The sequence below is a fragment of the Guyanagaster necrorhizus genome, assembly GCF_019112545.1.
Source record: "Guyanagaster necrorhizus MCA 3950 unplaced genomic scaffold BT62scaffold_3, whole genome shotgun sequence".
Classification (NCBI taxonomy): Eukaryota; Fungi; Basidiomycota; class Agaricomycetes; order Agaricales; family Physalacriaceae; genus Guyanagaster; species Guyanagaster necrorhizus.
The window spans coordinates 746,024-765,708 of NW_025064882.1; the positions used below are offsets into that span (position 1 = coordinate 746,024).

At 47.5% G+C, this 19,685-nt stretch overlaps 7 protein-coding genes across 7 annotated transcripts; 3 read left to right on the forward strand and 4 right to left on the reverse strand.

The window, feature by feature from the left end:
• Window positions 1–542: 542 nt before the first annotated feature.
• On the reverse strand, window positions 543–1,925 carry BT62DRAFT_399823 (uncharacterized protein). Its single transcript, XM_043180787.1, has 8 exons — window positions 1,669–1,925; window positions 1,587–1,606; window positions 1,470–1,529; window positions 1,398–1,417; window positions 1,278–1,348; window positions 1,143–1,220; window positions 1,051–1,092; window positions 543–1,002 (listed from the first exon to the last, which is right to left on the reverse strand). Exons 1-8 carry the CDS (start codon window positions 1,740–1,742, stop codon window positions 783–785), a joined length of 585 nt encoding a protein of 194 aa, XP_043044630.1. The 5' UTR covers window positions 1,743–1,925; the 3' UTR covers window positions 543–782.
• A 1,185-nt stretch (window positions 1,926–3,110) lies between these two features.
• On the forward strand, window positions 3,111–4,611 carry BT62DRAFT_1071726 (L domain-like protein). The gene is made up of 5 exons (XM_043178800.1): window positions 3,111–3,656; window positions 3,705–3,932; window positions 3,982–4,068; window positions 4,121–4,287; window positions 4,354–4,611. The coding sequence occupies exons 1-5, from the start codon at window positions 3,156–3,158 to the stop codon at window positions 4,370–4,372; spliced, it is 1,002 nt and encodes a 333-aa protein (XP_043044631.1). The 5' UTR covers window positions 3,111–3,155; the 3' UTR covers window positions 4,373–4,611.
• A 3,819-nt stretch (window positions 4,612–8,430) lies between these two features.
• On the forward strand, window positions 8,431–11,308 carry BT62DRAFT_399954 (MFS general substrate transporter). The gene is made up of 22 exons (XM_043180788.1): window positions 8,431–8,754; window positions 8,807–8,864; window positions 8,920–8,990; window positions 9,043–9,062; window positions 9,113–9,173; window positions 9,228–9,284; window positions 9,344–9,362; window positions 9,415–9,449; window positions 9,500–9,562; window positions 9,614–9,675; window positions 9,736–9,751; window positions 9,802–9,836; window positions 9,889–9,907; window positions 9,961–10,061; window positions 10,111–10,218; window positions 10,271–10,321; window positions 10,372–10,424; window positions 10,476–10,610; window positions 10,665–10,716; window positions 10,772–10,825; window positions 10,878–10,978; window positions 11,033–11,308. Exons 1-22 carry the CDS (start codon window positions 8,536–8,538, stop codon window positions 11,185–11,187), a joined length of 1,545 nt encoding a protein of 514 aa, XP_043044632.1. The 5' UTR covers window positions 8,431–8,535; the 3' UTR covers window positions 11,188–11,308.
• Window positions 11,309–11,515: 207 nt separating this feature from the next.
• BT62DRAFT_926787 (6-phosphofructokinase) lies at window positions 11,516–14,886 on the reverse strand. Its single transcript, XM_043185113.1, has 12 exons — window positions 14,604–14,886; window positions 14,293–14,551; window positions 14,048–14,237; window positions 13,759–13,996; window positions 13,623–13,707; window positions 13,386–13,574; window positions 13,207–13,332; window positions 13,010–13,150; window positions 12,933–12,955; window positions 12,345–12,885; window positions 12,158–12,288; window positions 11,516–12,111 (listed from the first exon to the last, which is right to left on the reverse strand). Exons 1-12 carry the CDS (start codon window positions 14,687–14,689, stop codon window positions 11,682–11,684), a joined length of 2,439 nt encoding a protein of 812 aa, XP_043044633.1. The 5' UTR covers window positions 14,690–14,886; the 3' UTR covers window positions 11,516–11,681.
• Window positions 14,887–14,988: 102 nt separating this feature from the next.
• Window positions 14,989–16,945, forward strand: BT62DRAFT_978017 (WLM-domain-containing protein; the record flags this gene model as incomplete). Its single annotated transcript, XM_043189317.1, has 11 exons — window positions 14,989–15,162; window positions 15,209–15,263; window positions 15,325–15,395; window positions 15,507–15,597; window positions 15,649–15,734; window positions 15,797–16,026; window positions 16,079–16,140; window positions 16,197–16,529; window positions 16,584–16,712; window positions 16,752–16,800; window positions 16,855–16,945. The coding sequence occupies 11 exons, from the start codon at window positions 14,989–14,991 to the stop codon at window positions 16,943–16,945; spliced, it is 1,371 nt and encodes a 456-aa protein (XP_043044634.1).
• A 319-nt stretch (window positions 16,946–17,264) lies between these two features.
• Window positions 17,265–19,170, reverse strand: BT62DRAFT_1000368 (uncharacterized protein; the record flags this gene model as incomplete). Its single annotated transcript, XM_043176641.1, has 12 exons — window positions 17,265–17,275; window positions 17,329–17,418; window positions 17,468–17,531; window positions 17,588–17,615; window positions 17,670–17,835; window positions 17,888–18,205; window positions 18,229–18,296; window positions 18,362–18,426; window positions 18,456–18,655; window positions 18,734–18,763; window positions 18,820–18,994; window positions 19,045–19,170. 12 exons carry the CDS (start codon window positions 19,168–19,170, stop codon window positions 17,265–17,267), a joined length of 1,341 nt encoding a protein of 446 aa, XP_043044635.1.
• Window positions 19,171–19,317: 147 nt separating this feature from the next.
• BT62DRAFT_1000369 (uncharacterized protein) lies at window positions 19,318–19,635 on the reverse strand (the record flags this gene model as incomplete). Its single annotated transcript, XM_043176642.1, has 1 exon — window positions 19,318–19,635. The coding sequence occupies one exon, from the start codon at window positions 19,633–19,635 to the stop codon at window positions 19,318–19,320; it is 318 nt and encodes a 105-aa protein (XP_043044636.1).
• Between the last annotated feature and the right edge of the window lie 50 nt (window positions 19,636–19,685).

The following is a 19,685-nucleotide window of genomic DNA, read 5'->3' on the forward strand; positions in this document are numbered from 1 at the left end:
TGTATGCACCTGTTCCTCATGTATGTATGCGTTCTCTTTATCTTCCGGGTTTGCCATTGGCAGCGTTGACGCGTCCTTGGGTTTGTCCACCGTAACCTTGGAGTGGCCCTCGCCCTCTCTCTGCAGTGCCCCACCGAGGACTTCCGCTTCCTCCTTCACAGAACCATTCTCGAGCGTTATCGGCTGTAATACGGGGTCGACGACAGGAGTCGTCATCCTCTACGTCCCTCCGAGAATATTCCCAAATGGTGAGGAGGATTGCAGCGAGCTGCGTGAATATTATGTATACGAACGAGCTTGGGGGAAAATGAGTAGGCACCGTCCTCTGCGCCCTTCGCAAGAATGTGGCGGGAAGTAGAAGAATAGCGCAAGAAACTAAAAAGACTAGACCACGGGGCCAGATACCGGCGAAAAGAACCGAAGCGAAGAAAAGATCACATGGGGCACCAGGTACTCAATCACGTGTTCGTGTCCTCCACGAAAACCAAATTTAAGTATTCGCTCTCAAAATGACAACTTCGAGTTTAATGCACTCAAAATGACTGAAAGTAAGTGCCTATGAAACTCTGATGGCATTGACTGGACTGGACTATAGAGCGAAGAAGAGGATATCAAACTTGAGTAAACGTATATAGAATACTAGTAAAAGATTCGTTCCCATATCGGGAGAGATATAAGAAACGGTCATAAGGGCTTCGGGAGGGGAAAACTAAGTCCGTTATAACTAATAAAGAAGGCCCGACATCCACATTCAAGTATCGTGAGTAGGCAAAGTTAAGAGATTAAAAGAGGAGGGCCGCAAGCAGACCGCAGAAACCAGCAACACCATATGTGACGCTATTGCGAATGGCACCGCTGGAGGCACTTGTGGTCGTGGAGCTACTCGTAGTAGTCTTGGAGCTACTCGAAGTAGCCTTGGAGCTGGTGGTCCCTGCGGTAGTGGTTCCTGTGGTAGCGGTGGTAGTAGCGTCGGTGCCAGTAGCGGTGGTGGTGGAACCAGATCTGATGAACTGCGTAAGAATGATATCATCAAGACGAATATTCGCTTACCCAGAAGTCGAAGTGTCAGTGTTGCCAGTGACAGATGCGCAGCTGTGGCCCGAGTCAAAGAGAAAGTCGATTCATGCAACGATACTACGCACCTGGTACTTGAACCTGACTCCACTGTCACCGCATCAGTGTAGGCTATGGAACCTGTACTGTCTTTGATAGCAAAGGTGCTAGGGAAGAATTCATGAGGATGAACAGGAGTGCAAAAGACCATCTCAGGGACTCACATCGACGTATCAGCAGCTATATCACAGGTCCATGTGTAAGAAGTGTCGTTGGTCGCAGCGAAGCTTTCAAGCTGTGGGGAGGGTTATTGTGGTGGAATCTCCCAGAAGAAATATGCCTACGACGCCCGTGGTTTCGCCACCTTATACACATGTCAGCAAGCAGGAACGAAGAGCTGGTTTGATCGTACACACCTGGGTAAATAGATAGATAGTATGGCGAGGTACCATCGCTCCAGGACAACGCCGAGGGTTCTGCGGGAGAGAAGCGAATCAGTGTTACGCTTGATAAGGGGAGTCAAGTAGACTTACCGCACTCAGTGACACCAGAGCTGAGGTAGATAGTCAGTCTTGGTGTTGGTGCCGGCCAAAAGATGCAAAAAAAAAATCTTACGGGGTGTTGATCGTCAAAGCGTACAGGCCAGGGAGGATGGAGAGAAGAGAAGCGGACAGGACAAAGAACTTCATGGTAGTATAAGGTAAGAAGGGTGAACGAAAGTGCTTTTGGCAATGAGGAAAGAGAGGACTCGATTTCAACCCAAGGCTGGTTTTAAGAGAGAAACAGAAGATACAGAATGATCAGTTCGGCGGGCTGGAGTTTTTATAATGGCGGAGTATGAACTTATCCGGCGCAGCAGATGGGTTTGTTCAAAGGAAGGCAACAGCAGCAGGGCATACTATTACCCTTTCCCGACGCGCAGCATCGGGCCTGGTCTCTTATCATTAAGATATTTCAAATATCTTATGGCTTTCTCCCAACTGTGAACCACCATGAGTAATAAGACGCGAGAGATGGCTTGAGCACGACGCACCATGGTCAGCACAAAATCAGCATCCTAAACGAATTCATACCAAGCCGATCGTTGCCTTGTAGCACATAAAATAACACTATCCGCAGCGACACAATCTGCCCGGGCCCCGAGGCCAGTTGTGATTGACGCCGAGCGAATTAGAATTTCGACTTGCGCACAGTTCAAGCACAGTTCCGTGCAGGCTTTTAATACCATTGACTGCACTCAGTACCATGGGCATAGAGCCGGATTTTCGATGTATCGTTTTAAAAGTCAGCCCTGAGGACTGAGCATTCATTCATACATATTCATGCATCAGTCCAGAACCTGGGCCTTGTTCGTGTAAACTGTTGGCTATGAGAACTGCGCAATGCCGACAGATGGATCTTTGAAAAAGGGATAAAGAGACTGAGCGTGATGACATAAGCAACGACAGGGCGTTTTTGGGTGTCCAATTAATTTCCCTGTTCTTCTAATTACTCCTGCGATGGACTGGCATTAATTAAGTACCATGCCAGAACCATACCCATCGTAACTTACTAGTTCATGAGCGGAAGAATCAGATTCTGGGAGATCCGTCGTCAGGGCGCATTACTTGAAGCAGGGACGATAAGTTTAATGTACGTTATGTCGAGATTGACCGGACCCAGATATAAACAGAACCAGGAATTAGCTCGCGAATCTGCGTTGGCTGTACGATTCGCCAGAATGCCGGCATTCCCCAGTAGTTCTGCAAACAAAGAGGCATTGCTGAAACTATCCATCGGCGAGGAAATTGATATCATCATCATCTTGTAACTGACCTTTGTTTCTCGTAGTACGTCTGCGATCAGTGAGTAACGTATGGAACCTGTCACACCCGATGCGTCGCCATCCCGTTGCGAATACCGCCCGCAGTAGAGCAAGATAACTTCCAATTTTTGGTTTCTACGATTGAAAGCCCCTCCCCCCTCTCCCTTTATTTTTGTAAATGCACATACAATGGTTGGCTTGAGGCCACAGTAGGGAGTCCCAGACCGAAGACATTTAAGGAACGTCGGGTGCACTTTCCAGCAACAAGTACAAACAAATAATCTCATTGATCGCGGCCATGACGGAGCCTGCTATTGCGCGTGTCGTACTCCCTTCGCCCCCCTCGTCTCCTGAGCCAGAAAAAGACGAAAACGAAGAAGTCTCTTCCGACTTCCTCGATTCCTGGCCAGCAACGACTTCCGAGCTTGATCTTGTGCACTGCCGTTTAGGCTCACTTGATCCTCTCCACCTCCCTCGCTTTGCAGAGCACCTGAAACGACTATGTGTACGGCAAAACCACATATCTACTCTCGAACCCCTTGCGTTATCATCATTAATATTACTGGAAGAGCTCGATGTCTATGACAACAAGCTCAAGAACTCCGGGATAACCGCTCTGCCGGCGTCGCTCATTACACTCGATCTGAGCTTCAATTTGCTGAAACACATTCCCGATGCTCTTGAAAGCTTGCCAAATCTTGAAACGGTGTATTTCGTGCAGAACAGGATCTCACGGATCGAGCGTCTGGGAATGTGTACCAAATTGAGGAGTCTCGAGTTGGGCGGAAACCGCATACGCGTACGAGTTTGATTTTTCGTAGGCCAAATACTAATGTGGGAAGGTTAGGATATAACGTCTCTGTCCTCTCTGACTGCGCTTGAGGAACTTTGGCTTGGCAAGAACAAAATCGCGACCGTACCGCCCGGTGCGCTCACACCCCTGACGTCCCTCCGCATCCTTTCCCTTCAATCCAACAGACTGACGCGAATAACTGGAATGGACAGCCTCATCAATTTACAAGAACTATATCTTTCTCACAATGGTATCGAGAAGCTCGAAGGCCTACATGATAACGTGAGCCGTTCATTCCCTTACAATCAGAATCAACTAATAAAACGAACAGGTGAGCCTTAGCACACTCGATATCGGGAACAATTTTATCCCAGCTATCGAAGGAATTGACCATTTGACGCAATTGGAAGAACTTTGGGTACAACTCTCTCTCTAATTTAGCCATCTAAAAACTGATCTCTCTTTATTAGATGAACAACAATAATATCCCTGCTTCCGTCCTGTCCTCCCCTTTTCCTGATCTCCCGGCTCTCCGTACCATATATCTTGAGGGAAACCCATGTCAGAAAGCGGATCCTGTCAACTATCGTCGTAAAGTGATGTTGGCGCTCCCCCAGGTGACTCAAATTGATGCAACGTGAGTATATAGCATACTCAGCAAAGGACATTTTTTTTGCTGACGTAGACGATGCCCGCTTCGCAGTTACGTCAAAGCTGCCTGAACAGTCCAGGCGCAGTCGCTCCTCGCCACCTCCTTCTGACATCGTGTGTTATGAATGAGCTAGAAGCAAGACGTGTGTATCAGTGTATCAGTCATTTCAGCGCCTTCATTTGTCAATAAAAACCCTTTAGAATCGCTACTGAATAATCTACTTTGAATGTGGACGTTCACCAGCAAAAACGAGCCCCCTCTCCGACTGGGTTCCTCCTTCAATTCGGAGTTCTTGTCGTAAGTATGTCCACACGTACAGAAAATGTAATATATTAGAGTTCCGAAATCCCGGCATTCGTGCTCCATACCTGTGATCAACACGAAACCGACGAGTACTACTTATATCCAGCCTTTGTGATAGGTTTGTAATTGGCAAGTGTAAGGCCCATCTACTACTGCACTGAGAATACCTACTTCAGACAACAATCGACTTACAGAATACCCAGGATGCTGATATCATTGAACATGCTAACTGCGACTGCCCATAGATTCGTATGCTTCTTGAAGTCTGTGGTAGCTTAACGGGAGTTATGACTATAGAATGGGGATATATGAAGCAGATATTGAAAGTGCACACACTAATAAGACACCCTGATGACACATCCATCTATGCAGCTGAGGCCTGCGATCGTAAGAATAAGGTCCAGAATTCAGCTGAAAGCCAGTAGCATCTCATTCTGGCCACATTCTGATTCATAGACATCGCCGAAGGTACTTATCTGAGAAAGACTATATAATATTGCACAGAGGAACGAAAATGCTAGGGAACTGCAAGGGAATCTAGGATCTAATAGTCAAATCAACAAGACGCTTTCTTTGGGTGCGCAATGTTCAAATTCTACTGATTCTGTTGTCATGAAAGAATTTTGCTATAGCTAACGATTTAGTTACGGTAGCGGAGGTGAAAATAACGAACATCTATGTGATTCGTAAGGCATTTCAAGAACGCCGTGGACAAATGCCGCTGAGTTCGGGTCTGGGTGCGTGTTGGAGCTCAATCAGACTATGTTAAAATGGCGGGACATCGCCATCACGTTGTGCGCCGTTATTCAGACTTGAAGACTTTAGCTGTCTGGTTCTCCCCGCTGACCCGGTCACGGAGGACGGAGCAAGCAGTTCAAGGAATTATAGAAATTTCCTAGTGCATGTGCTCTACCTACGAGAGGATACGAGACCCGTTTGACGCTTAGAACGTCTGCTGCCGCAAAGCATCTTACAAGAGAGAGAGATCCGGGGAACGTGCGAATTACATTCGAAGTCCCAATACTGCGTTTGATTGTATTTATCCCATTGCGTTGAACTTGGGAGCTGACTCCAAACCTGGGTATTATGTTTTCCATCAGAGTGCTAGATTCGCAATAGCCAAAATTTGTCCAATATTGCTTATCACCCACGCGTTCAAAGAACCGTCATATACTATTTCGGGGTCCGTTTCATATCTGTTTGGCCTCCCAAAGGGAGAGTGAAATTATGGGAATAATTAGTGAGCCCTAATGGTGGATATGGTAGATAAATTTGTGGCATAAAGGCGAGGGAAGTCAAGCTTCAAAATTGTCGAGAAAGTTGAAGCTTGAAGTCCCAGGAGTAGGTATCGGAGAGATCCGGTCTGTTTGATGTGGCTGTGTCTGGCCGCGTATTTCCTATTGCGGAGTCGACAGTCGTCTTCACTGGCAAGCTTGGTGTCGTCTATCCGGAAAAACATGTCGTAGGCCATGGTGAACACATATGACACATGGGTTGCTTGTACTAGGTCACCATCAATTATTCTGATTGACTGTTTAGCATCTCTGGTGCTTAACATTCACTATCGCCACCGTGAATCCGTGAGTAGTACCACCCACTAATCATGTACGATGTCTCGGAGCGCTCAGAAGTCGCTCGACCTCACTGTCGCAGGACGAATGTTGATGCACATTCTGCCACGACTGCTGTATATGATGGCTACCCTTTTTCTGTGATTTATGACTTTTCGTCTGACCAATGAATTTTGGTCGCAGTGAAAAGGCGCACATCCAAGGACCTTGGCTGGTACTTGCCGTATCTGCTGTCATGTCAACTAACCTGGAAGTCTATGTCCCCATGAATCATGACATCCGCTTCCACAAAAGAGCCCGCATCTCCCGCCGGCTCTAGTCCAGAGGCCATCAAACCATGTTTAGGAAGATGGTGGAATCTGCGCTGTGGGTCTGTCTCTTCGCCTCGGCAGCATCATATTCACCACCAAGTCAAGCACTTTTAGACCGTGAAGTGATCTCCGGACACTTCGCAACTGTTCGCTCAGATTGCCGTCCTTCTTTGATGGCCCACTCCGCAGAATTCAGTGATTGCGCATGTTCACATTCCAAAGGAGACTGAGGCAATATGTCTGGCCGTAGCTGTTGTAATTCTATCACTTACGCTAGAGCTCTTCGAGAGTATGACTAGGAATCCGCAGGCGTATGTCAAACATCCGGAGTATCAGTACCAACTATGAAATAGGCACTATCCCGCAGTTGTGCTGAAGAAAAGAAGTTCACTGGCGTGCGTCACGCTCGCGAGTGGCTGGGAGAAAGGGATTCACTGAAAAAATAGGAAGTTATGAATGCGTGTCTGAAGCTAGTCTTGCAGCAGCGGCAAGAAGGATACCGAATCCGGACTGGAGTCGATGTGACTGGTGAGTGGGCCGACACTGGTTCCCCGGATCATTTCTTCCAAGTTACAGCAAAGCTAGAGCCCGAACTTATTCTGGCCCTTCCAAGCGTATTTTTCACAATGATGCATCGTCGAATTGACATCCTTGTGATGCATGTACAGAAGTTGGTTTCCAGTAGGTTTCAACCAAAGATAGATGCATGGCTGTACGGTGTAGGATCGAGCTCTCAACGTCTACGTTGATGTCTTCTCAAAAGATACCAGAGCGGTCACCGGGTCAACAGCACGGCTTCGAACATGCTGGCAGCCGTAAAGAAGGCCATGGCGTTCTCCAATTGATCTCTGGTCACTACATTTTTGGAGACACCATCCACCTCTTTAACGGCCTCGTCGATACCGACGCGTCGGACCTGTGAGCACGGTTTTTCGGTCGCAATAGAAATTTTGATGCATTCTAATGCAATTCTAATGATAACCCCTCCGGTAAACGCGACCTTACATGATCAGTCACTGCTCCAAGAGTCCAAGTTTCTGGTAAGTATAAAGTATTGTCTTGACTTGCAGGATAAGGACCACTGCGGGCGGCTTGTTAAGAGGCGCACCGTGACCGGATTATCCCGTGCCGAGTCCTGGCCGCGACGCGACGTAGAACAGCCAGTTTAGCCTCGTAAAGCCGATTGCGTGGCTTCTTTCAATATTTGGTAGTCAACGTCTCTCGTTACTGCAGCCATCTGAGCCTGACGCAAAACTGCCAGCTTCCCGACTGTTTGTGGAAAGTCATTGAGTTTGCTTCGTAAGGTTCCAATTTTGTGGCACTGAATTATACACGTACTGAATTCCGTTTATCTTAGGACTAAATGATTATTATCTGTCTGCATCACGATCCACTGATTCCGATAGCTGTCATCAACACGACGGAATCGGACGTATGGAAAGCCTGACTGGCGTCGCCGCAACTTCCTGTAACGTTCTTTCCAAGGTTTATGACCGCATGTGTAATCACTGGAGCACTGGATGTTCTGTGAGTTGGAATGGGTTTAATGGCCAGTGCGCGAACTCAATTAATTATGGCGTAAATATTCGTGTCTATCATTCAACTAACGGTATAAGCCATCGTCGCAAACTCGTTTTTTTACTGACACCATATGGTTGTTCTGAATTTCCTTAGACCTTGACCCCAAACTTCTTGCGGGCACAGCTCGGATATCCAGGCCGAGCACTAGAGTTTATAGCGGAGTAAGCACTAGTTTATAAAGTACCGTTGTAACCTTTCTTCTAACACCTCGAAAGAAGCGATCCCAAGCAATCCAGATCAGCCCTATGTATGCGTGAGCTATGAATACATTGGACGATCAGAAATTTCTGTTGGACGACGCCCACCGAGCCACTTCTTCCTGAAAACGCTGTCCACACGTTCCCCGCAGCTATCTCTTGTGAGATATTATGCGGAGTAAGAAGTCTCAGTCCGAGTGAAGCTGTTGCCGGCTTCCAACTTCGCTGGACTCCATAAAAGCATGTATCAACTCTAGCTAGCCATCCAGCATGTCCACTTTGGCCCCCCTCATGTCTTTCTCCTCCAAAGAAAAGGAAATTGGCACAGTCGAGGTCTTCGAGCACGCACCTAGCCTCCAGTCAGACATCGACGCCGCGTCAGGCCAAGGTCCCCAGGGGCGGATCCTTGCCGAGCGGAGGCTGGTTCGTAAACTCGATGTTAGGTTCCTGCCTATGGTAACTCTGATCTACCTCATGAATTACATTGATGTGCGTTGGTAATCTTCTCACACCGATTCGTACTTTGATGCTTGTTTCCCAGCGAAGTGCCATCACGACAGCGAGATTGAAGGGGCTTGAGGATGACTTGGGCCTTACGGGTACTGTGAACCTTTGCATGTTCGAAACGGAGTTTTTGCTAACGCTTGTATCCAGACCTCCAGTACAACATTATCCTTTCGATTCTCTACGTCACCTACAGTCCATCTCAAATTCCATCTAATATGGTAATTCTGTTTTGGAACTGGCGAAGCGATTAACTTACTATTCATGCCCAAGATTTTGAACTACGTTCAGAGGTGACGCGTCCTTCGTTAAGACAGCTCACCCCACGCTCATTACGATATAGACCTTCACTCTATATCGGAGGATGTGTTGTCGCCTGGGGTGTTGTTAGCGCACTCACAGGAGTAAGTATCTCAACATATAATAACATCACTACCTTTGATATTAGATGTCGTCAGGTTACACACTCCTTCAAGGGAATAGCTATATGTAGACTTTTCTTGGGAATTCCAGAGGTGAAAGGCTCGCATCTTCTCTTTGTTGATGTTAGTTGGTTGATGTTATACGTGTCCAGGCTGCATTCTATCCAGGCAGTAAGCCATCTTTCAACCACTTTCCCATTTTCTAAAGACCATGACTCGGCAGCCATCTATCTGCTTTCAAGCTGGTACACGAAAAAGGTGCATATCGAAAAAAAGGTCCATTCTTTCTAAAGCTCATCGTCTTATAGGAATTGGCCTTCAGGTCTGCTATTCTTTATTCTGGTCTTTTGATATCAAACGCATTTGGCTCTGTACGTTTCATCCCGCCGTGGAGCTCACTTGAGCTTGACCTTTCTATCTAGTTGATGGCAGCTGGCATCCTTGGACAAATGGAGGGAGTCCGGGGCATCAGAGCTTGGAGATGGTAGAAATATGTCACTTTATACCAAGGGAAGCCTTCTCTGATCATACTTTCTACATGCAGGCTTTTCTATATTGAAGTAAGATCTCTCCTACATTCTCGATTGTAATTCATATCATGCGTATGCAGGGGGCTGTCACTATCTCTGTGGGGTTCATGAGCATGTATGTTGCGTTCTGCGACATTTGTATGTTACTGACAGTTCTCTCTTTGTAGGTGGTTGCTACCCGACTACGTCTGTGCTGGTTCTATCTATGTTGTACTTCTACCAACGTATTGATCTCATAGCCCCGCAACACGCGATGGATGTCTCTAGAAGAACGCCGACTTGCCCAAGTGCGTCTTGCTGAAGATGCCGGCGAGGCCGACAAAGACAACAATGAAGACTCGTAAGCAAACCCCTTCGTCGGTGTGTACTAATATAACTCTGATTTACAGGGTTCTCTTTGGGTTGAAACTAGCGCTGAAGGATCCTCGGGTATATGCATTCTGCCTTATGAATGTCGCACACACTTTGGGACTGAGTTTCACCAACTTCTTTCCCACGTTCGTCCTTGATTTCTCCTTCCTTGGTACCGTTTCTAACATCCTGACATAGACTTACACAGACTCTTGGGTTTTCAACCACTATTTCATTACTTCTTTGCGCGTATGTTTCCACATAGGGCTGCTAGACCTTCAATAATCTACACGTTACAGTCCACCTTGGATCCTTGCCGCTGTGGTGTGTTTGTTCAATGCGTGGCATGCAGGTAGGACATTCTGTTACACTACGGGTTGATGGCTGACTTACCGCGGCACAGACCGAACCGGTGAACGGTTCTTCCATATTTCGGGCTGGTGGTGGGTTGTCATGACGGGTTTTGTCGTTGGTCTTTCGACCATGAATACTGCGGCTCGTTATGTGTCGCTATTTTTCATGGCTTTGGGACTCGTTGGTCAGTTTTATGTGCTTCCGACATTCACCTAAAAGCCCATCAGTGCACTTTCAGGCTCCTCTATAACTATCGTCTGGGTATCTAATTCAGTTCCCCGGCCGCCAGCGTAGGTCTTTTGTTCCACGAAATAGTTGCACTTCTCCAGCATACGTTATTACCAGGAAGCGCGCGGCTGCGATTGGCATGGTCAATGGCATCGGGAACCTGGGTAGTCTGTACGTCAATATCTGTTTTCCGCCATTTTTAGCTCAAACGCTATTTTTTCAGTATAGGATCATATACTTGGAAAGCCGTTTGGGGACCTGAGTACCACAAGTCAATGTTAATTTCTCTTTTTGCATTAGTTTTCAGTACCGCTTTGTCGTTTTGTAAGTGTCAGTCTACATTTATCATTGCCTGTCTATTCACTGCGTTCCATGCAGGTATTCGTCTGAGTCTTGTACACGAGAATAAGAAATTGGACGCCAATGACAATACAAACGTTGACAGCGCACGAGTAGAGGAAGCTGCTCGACTAGAAGGCATCACCTACGAGCAAGCCTTAAAGAAGAGGAGGGGGTTCCGATATTTGTATTAGCCATCAGGAAACACTGGTAGTATATAGATCGACAACACGCATATGCGATGTATTTCGACGCGATTCTCAAGCAATTTCAGCTTCTTAGCCGTTCTCCGGTGGCGAGAGCGCTCATCACGTACTTTATGTAATCTGAATCGTCTGTCATGCTTCTCTTATTGGGACCATATGCCGGTTATCTAAACTCTAAACTCTGCTGCGTGTGGGTACTCGCCTGGAAAAATGAAAATTATCTCAATGAAGCTTCCCTGTAACAAATGGATGGATGCGTTCACATATTCCAGTTACGTCGTGAATAAACGAATGCGCAGCAGAAAATGGAAGACAACTCGCTCATTCCCCGCCAATTATTGACCAGCCTCAATAGGCAGTGGGCAACAGGTAGAGTAGAACAACTGGGAGTAAGGATCATCGTGCTATTATAACTTCTAGTCGGCAAAGATGAATAAAACTAAATACTTGTGTTGTAGTAAACATTCTATTCTAACATACATTCATCCAATTAGATCCCAATCATGAAGCTTCACGATTTGGGGCCGGCCTGCAAGTGCTTCTACCAGCTCCTTCGTCGATGCCCACCACGGATTCTTTCCACGACGATTTTTCATGTCGGCGTGCTGCACCATATCTTGCACAGGTACCCATTTGATCGAACTGGATTGAATCGTAATGACGGCAGCCGAATCGGGACTTGCGTGTCTCGTCTTGGGATGCTGCTGCAACAGCTTGTCGTGCTCTCTTTCCAGAAAGGCCATGCATTTCAGAGAAAGACGGACCGCGCGCGCCCGGTCTGTAGGAGATGGTATGCCACCTTGCAACGTATGTCCTAGGGAAGCAGACCGGGAATCAAATAGGTCACGACCTTCCTCCTTGAACATTTTTGTTATTACATCTGTAGTGTATACCTGAGACGCGGCCTCGTTCCTTTGAAAAGTCAACAATTTCTCCACAACAAGCACGGAAGACCTACCGAATCACAAGGCGCCCTTCGCTTTTTCCCTTGACATCAAGGCTATACCTCATTTTCAAATATCTCACGTCGCGTCTTAGAGTGTCGAGGGATATGCCTTGTTCCGGAGTATACACGAGAGAAGCTCCTACCTAGATTTCATTCAGTGCTTTCTCCCAAGTTTTGGCAGATGATGATGATGACTCACCGCCAATGCACCCATGGTGGCAATGTATCCGCAGTTCCCTCCCTGAGTTTCCACCACAAACACTCTGTTACGGCTGGCGCTAGCGCTTTGCTTGATGGCATCACATGCATCCACTAAAGCGTTCAAGCTCGTGTCACTCCCCAAACTGTAGTCTGTCATTGGGACATTGTTGCTGATTGTGGCCGGAAGATGTACCAATGGAATATGAAAAGCGGGATAGTGCTTCCTCTCTTCCTCTAAAATCAGTAATGCACTGAAAGCCTCAAATCCTCCGATCATCATGAAAGCATGGAACGAATACTCCTGGAACTTTGCTGCAACCGCTCCCAGATCGATAGATGGCAATGCTCGATTTGTCCCCAGTTCGGAACCTCCTCGGGCCATCCAAGAATCGACGCCAAGCCACGACATTTCCGAGATATTGTCATCAAGAAGACCACGGAAGCCATTGTTGATCGCAAAGGGTGTGTGTCCTTGACGAATACAGTATCTGACCGCAGCACGGGTAGCGGCGTTCATACCGCCCGCGGGTGCCCCCATACTGTTATACAGTTAGCAGTTGAATTGCGCTCCTTTTGTCTAACTTACTGCAAGATAGCAACACGCATCCTCTACAAATAGAAAATAAGCGCCTATGAATGTCATAGAATTTTTTTAATACCCGCCTGAGCCGGAGGTAACCTCTTCTCGTCATCTAGTACAGACACAGCATGGAAACCTTCTAAACTTTCACGGAACTCGGGGTCTCGAAGCGACATAGCCGTCTCGAAATCTTTATCCGCGATAGATTTAGCGACGGCCTTGGTCTATTAGTTCAATGATTTGAGTATAAAGCTCAAAAGAAAACCAGCAAAAACCATGCCATTGTAACTGCCTCGACCAACGGTACCCTCGAAATCTTGTTTTCTTGCATTCCAATCATGTAAGACGGTGTTGCCGGTGTGGCTTCCAACAAGGCGTCGATTGCCTCTAAAGCTTGCAGAGCAGGCTTCGTGGCGCTTGATGAATGCTTTTGTTCATCATTGATCTGATTGGACTCACCAGGATACGATCCATAGCACACGGTTTTCCACCTCTTTGCGTATGTCCAAGCGTTGTGACCCTTGTATCAAGTCCTAGTCGTTCACTGAGTACGTCTTTGACATAGTCAGCTCGAATGGGGTTCAGATTGCAGTCATGGGCTCCTTCTGCTACAATCACAATGGTTTTTCGTTTACCGACTTCTCGATGCTGTAATGGGTTAAAATTGGCCACACCAACCGCAGTGAATGCGCTTACACGATGGATAGCGGCACACATCTCGTCTTCCCAAGGCGTGACTTTCGGCGGTCGCTCGGGAATGAAGATAAAATCAGCGCCTCCGCTAATTGCAAGAGTCAGAGAACTACAACCAATCCAAAGGAATATGGCATACCTGACGCCAGCAAGAAGAGCTAACCAACCGCAATGTCTCCCCATGACTTCTAGAACGAAGGCCCGTGAATGACTGGTAGCAGTGGAGTTGATATTGTCAATAGCCTCGCAAATCCGATGAAGGGCAGTCGGTGCCCCAATAGTCAGATCTGTCAACGACATGTCATTGTCAATGGAACCAACAAGACCGACGATCCTCAGGTGGGCGTGCATTGTGGCTTGAGCTTCAGTGATCTTGGCTATAGGCGACATGTTAACGGAGCTTCACTTGAGACGAAGAACAGGCATACACTGAGATTGGAGTTCACTGACCAAACTAGGCCATTCAGCGCGGAAAACATCCGCTCCTGTGAGGGAACCATCTCCTCCACAGATAAGAAGAGCGTCAATACCTTCCTTAATCATGTTATATGCCGCTTCCATCCGGCCTTCATGAGTCCTGAAGGCAGCAGAACGCGCCGTGCCAATTAATGTACCTCCCTTCGGTGTTCCGATCTTAACAAAGATAAAGGACGAAGATGACCGTCACACCCACCTCAGCAAACCATGCTCTCACGTCGTCCCATCCGACACGTACGATATATCTCCCCTTCAATGATCTGCCCTTGGAATTGGAGTAGTCACCCATTCCATTCTTCAGCAGGTCCCCGTCCCCAAAGCGGAGGTTTTCAACAAGAGTGACGTCGACACCTTCGGCAATCTGTGGGGTGTCCTGGATATGAGGCGGTTTGTCTTCAGTGTTTCCTCGAACGAGACCTTCATATCCTTCCCGGACAACCCACATTTCACATCCTCTGCAAAGACTTTAGAAGGTGTGATCTGACGAGAAACGACGTAAGGCCTTACTTTATGATACCAGCTTTTACAGCAGCACGTACGACTGCATTCATGCCGGCGCTGTCGCCGCCAGACGTTAGTATCGCGATCTTCATGGTGGTGGTGGTGTAGAAGAGAGCACGGCGTGAACGGATTGAGTCAGTGGTGGGGGTATCAATGAAAGGAATTCTCCCTTGTCCAACGTCACTAACGCACGTGCTTATAGCTTTGGTTTCAGACAACAGCCTCGAACGCTAGAACGAACCTCGAACAGCGCATCTAGGACATCGCATGTCCAGACAAGTTACCAGGGCATCCATCGACGTCGAATAATCGTGCCTGAAGCCCAGCTGACACGAGCCGACACGCTTTTGCCAATTGCCACCGTCTGTTTAAATTACGATCTGCCAAAACCATGGTACACGCTCGTTTCAACGATAGAGATCCCAATCCCAATCCCCACATCGACTTCATCACACCTCTTCCAGGCGATGACCAACACGATGCCAGGCAGCTCTTGCGCGCTCTTGCAGCGCAGGTGCGACCCGTGATGAAAGCCCATGGTTTCGTGATAAATAGTTTTGAAGAGGTAGGATCTTTTTTCTGTCAACCCTTCAATCTCATACTCTGTGTAGTACGAACATAACGGCGTTTTTGCAGGAAGAAATTGGAACAATGGCGAAACTGTCGGCGAGCATCGCGTCTTTTCTTGGAATATCTATTACAGGACTTCTGATTATTAACCATTCAGAACTCGTTCTTCGGCGACCTGGAGGATCATTTTTACCCACTTATTGGCTCATGAGTACTCTATGCCACGAGGTTAGTCGCCCATTTGAACGCACAAGAAGCCGTAACTAAAAATCCTCAGCTGGCCCACATCAAGGTACGCACCCCATCTTCGCATTGCATAAACTCTCCCTGATTCTTCAGTATATGAACCATGGTTCCCCATTCCAAGCACTCTGGAGACAGCTTCGCACCGAAGTTCGTAAGCTTCAAGATGGAGGCTACTATGGTGATGGTATGTCTCTTCGACATAGCATCCTGGCTTCACCGCTGACTTGCAGTCAAGGATATTGGTCTGCAGGAACGCGTCTCGCTGATTCTGCCAAAGTAGCCGGAGAAGGAATCGAACCCGGAGATCTTCCAGAATATGTGGTATGTTGTTCTAGAAACAACCGCTATCTCTTATGTCAAACTTTCATATCTCATATTTTCAGTGTGGCGGAGCTCAAACACGTTCTCGTCCGTCAGCAACGCGTCGTCGACGCTCGGCCCGGCGTGCTGACGTTGTGCCTTCGAACCATACAGGTCGACAAACAGCGAAAAGGCGAAAAGCCGGGAGTCGGATTATTTCGAAGTATGCCTTCCAAGGCGAAGGATTATCGTTGAATGATTCGAAAGGCGAAGACAGGATCAAGGGAAACGGATTTAAAAAACAGGCCGGAAGGTACGTTTCTCTATGGGACCATCATCATGCGATACTCAAATTCATCGCGTAGTATGCGTGCCCGTGAAGAGCGCGCATTGGCTGCCGAACGCAGACTGCAAGCTCTACAATCTCGTAAGTTATACCCTATAAATCACAATCCTGATCTGACAGGTTCGCAGGTTCGGCAGTCAAGGAGGAGGACATCAAAGAAGAAGAAGAGAACACAGATCGCTCTGACTCCGAAGTGGAGATAGTCTCAGAGACAGACGGAGACAGACGGGAAGCACTTATATCCTCCGAGAAAGATGATCTTCGTAACCTGAAGTCTTCATGGGAGGAATTCAAGGACGATTTTATCTTCACGGGGGACGGCAAGGATAATGTCATAGAGATTTCATCCGACGAGGAAAATGTGAAGAGAGAACCTTGCGATATTCCCGTTCCTTCGGGATCAACCTTTACCAGTGGGGTGAATGATACAATGAAGCGTAGCGAGAATAATGGTAAAGGGAAGGAGAAGGGTAAGACCACTTATTTTTCTTTGCCATGTGCATGAACTGACTGCGTTTTCTCAGAAACGCCTCCGTTAGGCTTAGGCAAACTGGTCAAGACCGAAGTCGACTTTCGGAAAAAGGAGGCGCTAGGAATGGTTCCCACCCAAGGCAGTAGACGGCTGGGTGGCCGCGTTAAGAGCAAGGAATCAGGTGATCGTGTCCAGCCTCATGTCACAAAACCTTGGTCAGATACTGAGTTCTCACCTACGGAGCCTTGGGAATGTGCTGTTTGCACACTGTTCGTGATTCTTTGAGTATCTTTAGTCAAAGCTGATCTTGATATGTCATACAGGATCAACAAACCTCGACATCTAGCATGCTCTGCCTGTTTCACACCTCGGGGAAATGATTATGTATATGACAAATACCGTAGCAAAGTGTAGAATCTGTATCTCTTACCACAACGAGTGTCACGGAAGAACGATGAGTCCTTTAAGCATGGGTATCAACTTAGCAGCGTTCCACAGGACCGATGTCCAAGGCCATAGATGACCCAAAGTTGTAATGATCAGATTCAATGTAGTTCTTCTGAATCTCGTAGTTTTTTCGAAATAGCAAGGAGAAACAATGTCAGCAGTGAATTTCTTTTCAGTAACTAGATCTCATGATTTTTCGAAATAGCAAATAATAGATTAAATGAAGGTAACAGTTATGTACGCCGAGTGGAGAGAGGTGCACGGCGGAAGTATGGCCTAAGCAGATTTAGCAGAGAACTGAACACGAGTCAGAAGTCAAAGTCATCATTAAGAAGAGAAAGTGCACGAACCTGGATTGTCAAAGAGTCTGGCTAAGGAACAACCTTGCCCTTTGCATTGATATACATCTGCGATGTGCATCTTGCTGCTTTTCGGAGAACCTAGGGAAAAGTTAAAAGGACCAAATCATAACTAGTGAACAAGACTTACCGGTTGAATTTCCCTGTACGAGTGATCCTGGGGAGAGATAGGATTTCGTGCAGAATTCGTGGTACTACTTGGGGATACTCACTGTCAACATAATTACGAAAATAAATCAAATACCCGTACTGCATCGAAGAATGGTCCTGAGAGAAGGCTGCCAAGATACAATTAGTGCGCGGACCCCAAAGTAATTTGTGATGAGACATACCCGCAGTCGGCGAGCCCCAGGACAGGAGAAGCATTGGCTGGACCATTTATGTTTGCACCAATGATGTCCGCAAACACCCTGGCGCCGGATTTGACGGTACTGCCATCATTAAGCGTCAAGTCGCGCGGCGCGACACGACTGAGGAGGGCCTGCGGTGGATCTGCACCTAAAGAGCCTTCAGCCCCCCGTTGGTCAAAAATTAAAGGACAAGAACTTACGCAATGCCGCATACACGTATTCCAAAACCTTGTCACCCCCAGTTTTGTTTTTCAATCGGGCGCTTTTGACCAGGTCCTCCCTCTGCACCTGCCGCTCCTCGTCGAGGTAGTAATTCACCACGTGCGCAACCACTTGAGAAAAGGGCGCTGCTGTGGGCACGACCGTGCAGAATGGCGGGGCGGCCAAAGCGGACTCACCGTGTCCAGGAGTATCATCGGTGTTGGTGTATACTGACTTGAGGAAGTCCAGATAATGATTCTCGAGGTCAGGAATGGCGTGGGACGAGATAAACCACGACGAAAAGGCATCGAGGTGACCTTTAACATGGTCGAAAAAGTACTTGCAGGTGGTCGCTGAGCTTTGCGAAGGCGCCAATCGTCCGAAGGATCAAGGTTGACTTGGAGATTTCTAAACTAATAGATGAGAAATGGAAAGTAGAACTACGTGATAACCCACTGAGCAACTGTGCAAACATTTCGTAGTGTTGAGATGCCGTGAAGGTGTCTTTGGAGTCAGTCTTAGCGAGTGGCAAGCCTGCCTATGAAGAAATATGTCAAAAGGTCGTACAGAGGAGAGCGTGGGAGGAAATCTAACAAGCTCTTGGCATATCCACTTCACGGGAAGCGCATTGATCACACCTCGCACGATATCAATGCATTTCTTCTCTTGGCCGAAGCTCTTTTGCTTAATGAGGCTTTTAGTGGTTTGAGTAAAGTATGCTACAGTCGACTCTCTCATAACCCATAGCGGTCGGTGGACCCTCAGAGCTATGGGTTACGAGGGAGTATGGGTTATGGGAAAGTATGGGTTATGAGGGGTATGGGTTATGAGAGAGTCGACTGTACCCATTTTTCTGCAGAAATGAAGCTTGAGACCTACGTACCTCAGTCAGAAAGACATAGCAACAGATCGTGAACTTGAAGTCACATACCAAAGATCTGAAAAGTTACTGATCGCCGAGAATTATTTGCATGAAGTAGCCACAGTTGACAAGCCCGCGTGCGCCCGAAGATTTCGTCATCTTGGGCTGATTGACTAGTATCGTCTTTAAAACCTCGAGCGTATTTTCCGTGCTCATTGATGGCCAGAATATTTTCAGCGATATTCTGTATGCAAGCGTCAGTCTGGTACGACTTTCGGAGGAACAAAGACAAACGTTATGGTTTCGACAGAACAAAACCAGAAATGCGCAGGTTGACGGAGGCATGTGCAACAGCCTGCTGTCGGCAAAAACGTCGTCCCATAGTCGTCCAGTACCGTCTTTCCTTCGCATCCGATTCATTGCGTCTTGGTAAGATCCTGGATAGAGGATACTCAGATCGAGAGAGCTGCTTGTTTTGTTGAGATTGAAATTCTTGCGATTCGTATCGAAAATGTCGTGGATGATGAGATTCGCAAAGGCAAAAAAGAGACTCGTTCCTTGAATTCATCACGACGCAATAAAGTATCGAAAACAAGAAGTATCGAAGGCATGGTCGGCATCAGGGAGACTGGTCGAGGAAATAGCTCGCAGTCCTGGAACGGTGCGAGTGTAGGGTGTCCCAGCCTTGCCCATGGTAAGGAAGAGAATGTTGTAGTCGGAGCCATCCGCGGATCGAGCCACATACTCTGTGCCAGTGGTGGATTCAGCGGGTGTCAGAGGCGCGACCGGAGTGCCACTGGCCTTACAAACAAGAGTCGAAGCAACCTCACCATGGAAATCCCAGTGCATAGAGAGCGAGTCACTAGGGCGGCAGGTTACCAACATTCAAGTTTCAACCCTGGTCGAGCATTATGCTACTACATTTATTTGCATAG